Raw genomic sequence first — 8,364 nt, 5'->3', positions numbered from 1 at the left:
AAGGGTGCTAGGAAATGTAGTCCATGCTTTTGTTGTCCATAGGCTGAACTTAAAAAAAAAAAAAAAGAAATCCTCCCCTAATAAGGAAGAAAGAATGAATGGATATTGGGGGAAATAACAGCATCTGCAAAACACACAATAGAGCAAGTTCTACTTATGACTTTCAAAATTATCTACAATTTAGTTTCATCCTACATAATGTTCTAGTTTTCCACCTCTCACTTTAAACCATTGCCACAATGGGCCACTCACCTCTCGGTTTCCCAGACATATGAAACTCATTTTCAATTTTACTCTCCTTGCTTTTTCTCCTACTTAGGAGGGCTTCCTGTCAACCTACATAAATTCTACCCACACTTTACTGATTAGCTCATCTTCCTCCTTCACCATGGGTGTTCCTCTGACTATTCTAGACATTCATTACCCCTTCACTCAAGCTCCAATTGCAAACACCTAGTACCCACATAGCACAGGGATATTTCATTATCCTCTAAAAGTTTCCTCTATATTAGCTTTCTCTCCCCCAAATAGAATGGAAGAAGCAAAGTTCTAGGTACATAGCAAACACCAAATAAAATAACCTTACTTAACTCCTTTAACTCTTATGTGGACTTCTGCTTTATTCAGGATTTTTCGGTGTTAGTTTACACCAGGGGACTTCTATAGTCCCTCTCACCATCTCTTGTGAAAATAAATCCACCTAATGAATATTTATTAAGTACATGTTTGGTTTTATTTTATTTTTTTTGGAGACAGGGTCTCTCTCTGTCTCCACTCCCAGGCTGGAGTGTAGTGGTGCAAGCATGGCTCACTGCAATCTCGAACTCTTAGGCTCAAACAATCCTCCTGCTTTATCCTCCCCAGTACCTGGGCCTACAGGTGTATGTCACCATGCCCAGCTAATATTTTTGTAGAGACAGGACTTCGCTATATTACTCAGGCTGTTCTCAAACTCCTGGCCTTAAGCAATCTTCCTGTCTTGACTTCCCAAAGTGCTAGGATTACATATGTGAGCCACCACACTGGCCATTAAGTACATGTTGAAAGTGCCCATTGCTGCACTTTATCCATTCAGAGCTCTCACTTGGTTTCAATTTCTGGATTGGTGTGGTGGTATTCACTGTATTGTAGGGCACTGCTTCTTACACTTTATATGCATACAGATTACCTAGGAATCTTATTAAAATGCAGATTCTGATTCAGGAGATCCAGGGTGGGGCCTGAGATTCTGTATTTCTAAAATATCCAATCCCAGCACTTTGGGAGGCCAAGGCAGGAAGATGGCTTGAGGCCAGGAGTTCGAGATCAGCTTGGGCAACATAGCAAAACCCTGCCTCTACAAAAATACAAAAAGCCAGGCATAGTGGTATGTGTGTCTGTCTGTTGTCCCAGATACTTGGGAGGCTGAAGTAGGAGGATCACCTGAGCCCAGGAGGCAGCTGAGATCAAACAGCTGTACTTCAGCCTGGGCAACAGAGTGAAACCCTGTCTCAATAAATAAATAAACATAAATAAGTCAAAAATAAATAAAATATCCAAGGTGATGCCAATGTTGGCAGATGTAAATAGCAAGGCTGTAGAGATCCTCAGATCATCTGCCTCAGATCACATGAAAATGCTTTTTAAAGCCAAAGATTCCTGGGTCCCACTCCAGGCCTATGGGATCAGAATCTCTGGGATAGGACCCCAGAATCTGCATTTTAACAAGCTCTCTAGCAGATCTGCATATATACTAATATCCGAGTTTAAAAAGAACCCTAAGTGATTCTTATGACTAGGCCTGTTTATGAGTAAGCAGCTTTTTGAAATAATGTCATTCAGTTCAGCATAACACGGAGTAACTGAAGCTACCAAAACTTTAGAAATTAAACAATATATTAATATAACTTAAATGGTTCTAAATTTTAAAAATCCCACGTATAAAGCCGCAGCATTTTAGTATCACTCTTCTGCCCATGGCTTTGTTTGATTCATAGCACTCAGAACAGAAGAACATCCCCCAGCCCCACTTTGGGATTTCTCATGGCTGTAGGCTTGCCAGCAGCTGATTTCAAATAATTCAGATCTCTACTTCAGTATATGATTTGAAGATAAAATCTAAGATAAACAAAATATTTTAAATTGTGTTTCATAAAATATTTCTTGAAGACATTTCAAGCGAAAATCTTTCCTTAACTTTATTCTTATTTCTTTCAACCAGTAAGTACCCGCCTACTTAAGGGGGTTATTGAAAGCATCTAACAAGATTGTGTGTGTGTGTGTGTGTGTGTGTGTGTGTGTGTGTGTGTGCGCGCGCGCGCGCGCGCATGCATGCAAACGCGTGTGTCAAAGAACTCTGTCAACTGAAAAGCGTTGGAGAAATGCAAGGTGGCATGACTTTCATTACAACAGAGTATTAGTCAATAGGCTCAGCTCCAAAATGATAAATTAATCTTAAACATACAGTTGGAGTAGGAACACAGTGAAAAGTTCTTCTCACATCCCTTATGATTTAAGCCGATGTGATGCAAAGCATGGAAAGAGCCAAGCTACACTACAGAAGACTTGGGCAAGAGAGGGAAATTTAACCCAGGTAAGGGCAACTAATATGTTTTAGAGGAAACATTAAACACCACTATCAACCCTGAATGTCTTGTTAACTTCTGATGTATCAGATCATTAGGGAGTAAGTATAGCAGATCGAAAAGTGGGGAGGGAGGGGAGCAGGGAGGCTGGATCTCCGTAACCTAAGGGACTGTATGGGGACCCAGGAATCAGGAGACCACATATAGAGCTACCAACCATTTGCCAGGACCGAGGAATTTCCTAGGACACAGGACTTTCAATACGAAATTATAGAAGTAGTCCTGGGTAAGCCAGTCTGATCTGGTCACCTTGATACCACACCAACTAGATTTCTGATCTACTCTATGATGAACAAGTTGCATAATTTTTCCACACTTTATTTTCCTCATTCATAAGTGGAATTATTCTGTGTTCCTTCCTTCCTTCCTTTCTCTCTTTCTCTTTCCTTCATTCCTTTTTTACTTCCTTCCTTCCATCCATCCATCCATCCGTCAGTCCATCTTTCATTTTTGACAGAGTCTTGCTTTATCACCCAGGCTGGAGCACAATGGCACAATCTTGGCTCACTGGAACCGTCGCCTCCCAGGTTCAAGCAATTCTCATGCCTCAGCCTTCTGAGTAGCTGGGATTACAGGCATGTGCGACCACATCTGGCTAATTTTTTAATTTTTAGTAGAGACAGGGTTCACCATGTTGCCCAAGCTGGTCTTGAACTCCTGGTCTCAAGTGATCTGCCCACCTCAGCCTTTCAAAGTGCTGGGATTATAGGCATGAGCCACCACATCCCATCCCTGTCTTCCTTTTCTACAGAAAAATTCCTTTCTCTTGTCAAATATCACTAAATTACACCATCTCAACACTAGAACAAAGATGTTCCAATTATTTTTTTTTAAATTTGTTGGGGGAACCCAGAAACTTAGGTATTTAGGAGATAAAAGGTTCCAGAAGAGGTTAGGAGCTTGCTGTCAATGATAGGTCTTAAAGTTATAACATGAAAGAAAGCTTGAGATGTGAGATTCAGTGGCCTCCTGGAGATGGAGGTGAGGACAGAGGAAAAAGGGTAGAAATCAGGGCAAATCACTTAACCTCCCCATTTATACAATGTGGGTAACAATACGGTCCTTTAAAGGTTGTTGTGGGCTAGGCGCAGTGGCTCATGCCTGTAATCCCAGAACTTTGGGAGAAAAAGGCAGGTGGATCGCCTGAGTTAGGTGTTCAAGACCAGTCTGGGCAACATGGCAAAACCAACCTGTTTCTACAAAAAATAATAAAAAAAATTAGCTGGCTGTGGTGACATGCGTCTGTAGTCCCAGCTACTTGGGAGGCTGAGGTGGAAGGAATGCTTGAGTATGGGAGGTGGAGGTTGCAGTGAGGCAGAGACCAGGCCAGGACACTCCAGTATGGGAGACAGAGTGAGACCCTGTCTCAAAAAAAAAAAAAAAGTCATTGTGAAGATTAAATGAATTAATGTATGTAAAGCACCAAGAACATGGCCTGGATTGTTGAAAGTGATCAATAATTGCCAGTGATTATTATTATTTTAACATAATCAGCAATAACATGTCATTATTTTGAATCTTATGTTACAAAAATACAAGTTTAAATCTGAACTTGTCTTATTCATAGGTGTACTATGTGATTTTGTAGGTTCTGTGAATAAAGGAACTTGCCAAAATATCCTTCTCCAAAACATCTTACAAATATATTCATCCATTACAATACCTGAGAATCTGCCAGCAGAAATATTTAAGGCTTTGGGGATTTTAGGAGTTTCTTTATAAAACACTAATGCTTTAGGAAGAGAATTCTCTCTTCCATTTTTTACCCATAAGCACCTTGTCATGGATTAGTTGACCACACCAGGCATGGGAGATAAGGACTGAGCCAAGAAAACACAACATTGGACAGGTGAGAAAGAAGGTTCTAGCTTAGAGTATTATCTGTTTGGGGAGCAGAGGGAGGTCTTCAGGACCCTTTGGAAACTAGGGATGATTTTAGTCTTAAGAAGGGAAAAGAGAAGCTAGCTGAACAGGAGAGAAGCCTGGAGGAGACACAGTTGTTTACTTCACAGTATTGTTTAGGGCCAATTGTGTTAATAAAGAGAGTTGCAGTCAAGTCTGGATGATTTGTTTCTTTGTTTTCTTTGAAACAGAGTCACACTCTGTCACCCAGGCTGAAATGCAGTGGCACGATCTAGGCTCACTGCAACCTCCACCTCCCAGGATCAAGTGATTCTCCTGCCTCAACCTCTCAAGTGGCTGAGACTACAGGTGGGTGCCACCACACCCATCTAATTTTTGTATTTTTAGTAGAGACGGGGTTTCACCATGTTGGCCAGGTTGGTCTTGAACTCCAGACCTCAAGTGATCTGCCTGTCTCAGTCCCCCAAAGTGCTGGGATTACAGGCGTGAGTCACCACGCCTGCCAAGTCTGGATGATTTGGCTCACCCTGTCTAAAAAATTTTAAGGTTATAAGCCCTAGAACATTTTACATAAAATAATTACTGACATGAATATAGAAGAGAACACCCATATATAGTTCCATTTTTTGTTTGAAGTTAAAGCTGACAGCAGTCAGAATGCATGACTCTCTCGGGCTGTTGATTTCAAGCTTGCAACTGTTTCCTACTAATGTGTGTGTGGCGGGGGCAGGGGGTGCTGTGCCAAGTCATTGAAGGCTATTGCTGGTAGGGTTTCTCCCTAGAGAGGAAATAGTTCATTGGAGCTTTAGTTCAGAAACCAACACAGGTAGGCAAAATGTTTTTATAATTGCTGCTAGGAAAAAGAGAGGGCCCAGGGAGTATTCTTCTGCTCAAGGGAACCTCTCCCTGGTTATAACCTAATTTGTTCTGTGTATGTGGACCAGATGGGTGGAATTAATCCTTTCAAGGTTATATGGTTAGATTGTTTTCAAATGAGTGGAGATTCCAAGCAATGTAAGAAATCCTCTTTCTCTTTCAAAGGACCATTCTCTTGTGGTTCAAAGGTGGGTTTTTAAAACAGAAACAATAATGTATGGGTGGACTCTGTTTGTTTCCCTCTTTTCTCTGTAGGGGTGTTGAAATTGTTGGCTTCATGTTTGTGTTTTGATAAAGATGGCTCTAAGGTAGCAGGATAGGGGACTAGAAACTAACTAGTCATTGAAGAAGTTCCTTGTTTTCTACAGACCGGTCTACCCTGGATAACTGGCTGTTCCAACCTTCCTGCTAAAGTCATTCAGAGAATTCATACATCTCTCTGTCCGTGGTGCAGTAAATTAAGCTATGGAAAAATCTGAGGAGGCTTCCTAAGTGGTTAAAAGGAAGCAGGGCAAAAAATTTGTAGTATAGACAAGAGGAAGGTACAACTAACTAAAATGAACTTTGAAATGCAAGAAATAAATGTGTCATCTGAAATTGTTCCCTGAAGAAGTCAGCCAAAACAGTTTCTCATCTATTATAGGAGCTGAATTATCTTGAAACTGAATGTGATATTTTGGTCAGAAGGTTAAGAAGATTACCACTCTCCTACACCCTTGGCACAAAACCAGGGGTATCTATACCTGGAACATAATGTGTTGTACTGTTTGTTGAGCTTCAAGAAAAGTCTAATGAGGTTGTAGGCAATTAATAGGAAGACATCTGAAAGACTGAGATTAGGTTCTCCCTTACTCCTTCCTTGAGGAGATACTGAAATGGCAGAACTTTGCAGTGAACACCAAATGGGAGGTGGTGATCAGCAAGCCAACGAGATAGGCCTCAGAAGAAACCAGACCTGCCCACAATTTGCTCTCTGACTTTGGCCTTCAGAACTTTGAGAAAATAAGTTTCTGTTGTTTAAGCCACCCAGTTTACAAGTACTTTGTTATGGCAGCCCTGGCTAACACACATGAGAACAGATATGATCAAATAATTTAAAATTATGAAGGGACTAGAAAAGAATGTGATCATCTCAGAATACCTCCAGGTCAAGTTTTCTTAAAGCAAGGTCTGCATACTACCTGCATCAGAACCACCTATGATACTTTTTAAAAAGCAGGTTCCCAGGTCCACTGGACCTAGAGTATTAAAATGTATGATGCCTAAGAATCTGTTTCTTTGGTAGACCCTGCAAGTGCTGTTTTTGTATACTAAAGAGCCAGAGGTCCTGCCTAACCTCTGGCTCTTTTCTGAGCCTGAAAATGAATTCTGGGCCTGGTACTAAATTTCATTTCACCAGGTGCTGCTGTGTCTAGTCCTCTGGCAGATCGTCTCTGATCGAGGAATCATGTGTAAATCCAATTGTAGGTTATCTCTCTCCAGGTGTCAGCCAACGTTTACTGAGCAGGTGAGAAAGCTGAATGGGATGGACCAAATGGAATCCTTAGAGTTTATTCTTGATTCTGGAAATAAGTATGTGCCTCACCTATCTTATTTAAGAAAATAATTACATATTTTGAACAATATTCTAAAGTACATATATTATCACTCTCATGAGATTTATTTAAAGATCTTACTACCCTTGTCAACTAAGAGAGAATGCAAGGAATAGAATGGGGCATATCTTTCCTTCACCTGTGGACCTAAGAGGAACTGAAATTAGAGAAAGCTGAGAGTTCAGAGCAAACTCTGTGATGAATATTTTCAAAGTAGGCAGAATAGGTGGCATTCTGATTCAAATATGCCAGTTCCCTAGGGAGTGTAAAATCTGCCGTACCCCTATCCCCTCCATTTACAAATGAGATTAAGTGACATAAGGTTTTATATACAGGGTTTTTAAAAACTAAAATTTAGGTAGATCATTTAAGAACGTTCAAGTCGGTAGGTCAATGGACTATTTCCCTATTTTCCTTCAGGTGGTCCAGCCTTTGAGTCAGAATGCAGTGACAGGTACCTGTCTAGGAGTTCTCATGGCCACCGTTTTTGTTTTGTTTTCATTTTTTTTGGGGGGGGGAGTGAATATTTACTTAATGCCAGGCACTTGGCTATTTTTTCCTTCTTGACTAACCAGATTTCAGTTTCTCTGTGTAGACCATTCATTCCCACTGAATTTCTTGGACGGGTGGTGGGGGGAGGGGCGATAAACGGGAAAGTGGAATTGCCATTAATGTTCCAACTGCTTTCCTGAAACAAGTCTTTTGACACTAAAAAGAATGAATTTAAAACACTAGACAATAATACTCTCCAGAGGTTAAGAAGAAAAGCCATTAGTGCAACTGTGTTTCATTAAGAATGAAAAGAGGACATTTAGTCTTCCAGGAGACAGGTTCCTAGTTTGGGCAGAGAGCCCTAACAATGAGAGGCGGCCGTGTTGGCTGAAAAGGGGCTCTCAACTGCACCAAAGCACTCCTGGGGTGTGAGGGTGGGTTCAATTCTAGGCCTTTCCGCGCCGCCCTTTCCCTCGGTATGTTCTGTACTCACCGAGGTCCTGGCCCAGCGTCCAGTTAGCGCCGAGGGTCCCGACTCGCAGGCGAAGGGGTCTGAGGCCAGGGCCAGGCGGGGCGCGCGGGCCAGGCGGCAGCGACCGCGCTTTCCTTAGAGGGCGCTGTGGGGGCGGCTCCGCCGTAGTCCCGACTCCCGCCGCTTCCTCCCGCCGCCCCTCCCCGCCAGCCTGGGCGAACGCGGCCGGGCCCTTGGGGACCGAGTGTCGGCGCCGCTGGGGACCAGGCGCGAGCCGTGCCACAGCCGGAGCCGGGCTAGGGCCCCGCCGCCACCTTATTCCGCGGCCTCGCCGCCGGCCATGCATTCTTCCGGCTCCTCAGGCTTCCAAAGCCCAGGCCGGGGCCCGGCCAGCCCGAGGTAACCCCCAGCTCAGCGGTCGCAGGCCCGCGAGCGGCAGCGG

General features: G+C 42.9%; 2 protein-coding genes across 3 annotated transcripts in view; one reads left to right on the top strand and one right to left on the bottom strand.

Moving 5' to 3' along the window:
- Positions 1-1,462: 1,462 nt before the first annotated feature.
- On the bottom strand, positions 1,463-8,305 carry LOC116558895 (cuticle collagen 8-like). The gene is made up of 2 exons (XM_032289167.1): positions 7,944-8,305; positions 1,463-2,097 (listed from the first exon to the last, which is right to left on the bottom strand). Exons 1-2 carry the CDS (start codon positions 8,266-8,268, stop codon positions 2,060-2,062), a joined length of 363 nt encoding a protein of 120 aa, XP_032145058.1. The 5' UTR covers positions 8,269-8,305; the 3' UTR covers positions 1,463-2,059.
- LPGAT1 (lysophosphatidylglycerol acyltransferase 1) overlaps positions 8,122-8,364 on the top strand; it is an 88,023-nt gene continuing 87,780 nt past the window's right edge. The window contains exon 1 of one of the 2 annotated variants that reach the window (XM_032289164.1): positions 8,122-8,321. The gene's annotated coding sequence lies outside the window, so the exon portion shown is untranslated. The remainder of the gene's footprint in view (positions 8,322-8,364) is intronic. The other variant, XM_032289162.1, reaches the window with a different exon arrangement.

The sequence above is a fragment of the Sapajus apella genome, unplaced genomic scaffold (genome assembly GCF_009761245.1).
Source record: "Sapajus apella isolate SASKATOON/1434 unplaced genomic scaffold, GSC_monkey_1.0 scaffold22, whole genome shotgun sequence".
NCBI lineage: Eukaryota > Metazoa > Chordata > Mammalia > Primates > Cebidae > Sapajus > Sapajus apella.
This window is presented reverse-complemented; position numbering and strand designations above follow the sequence as displayed.

Coding starts and splice junctions, on each gene's coding strand:
- LOC116558895 (XM_032289167.1), bottom strand. CDS start 8,268: ATGCATGGCCGGCGGCGAGGCCGCGGAATAAGGTGGCGGCGGGGCCCT. Junction 2,098..7,943: donor GACGCTGGGCCAGGACCTCG/GTGAGTACAGAA, acceptor TGTTTATCTTAG/ATTTTATCTTCAAATCATAT.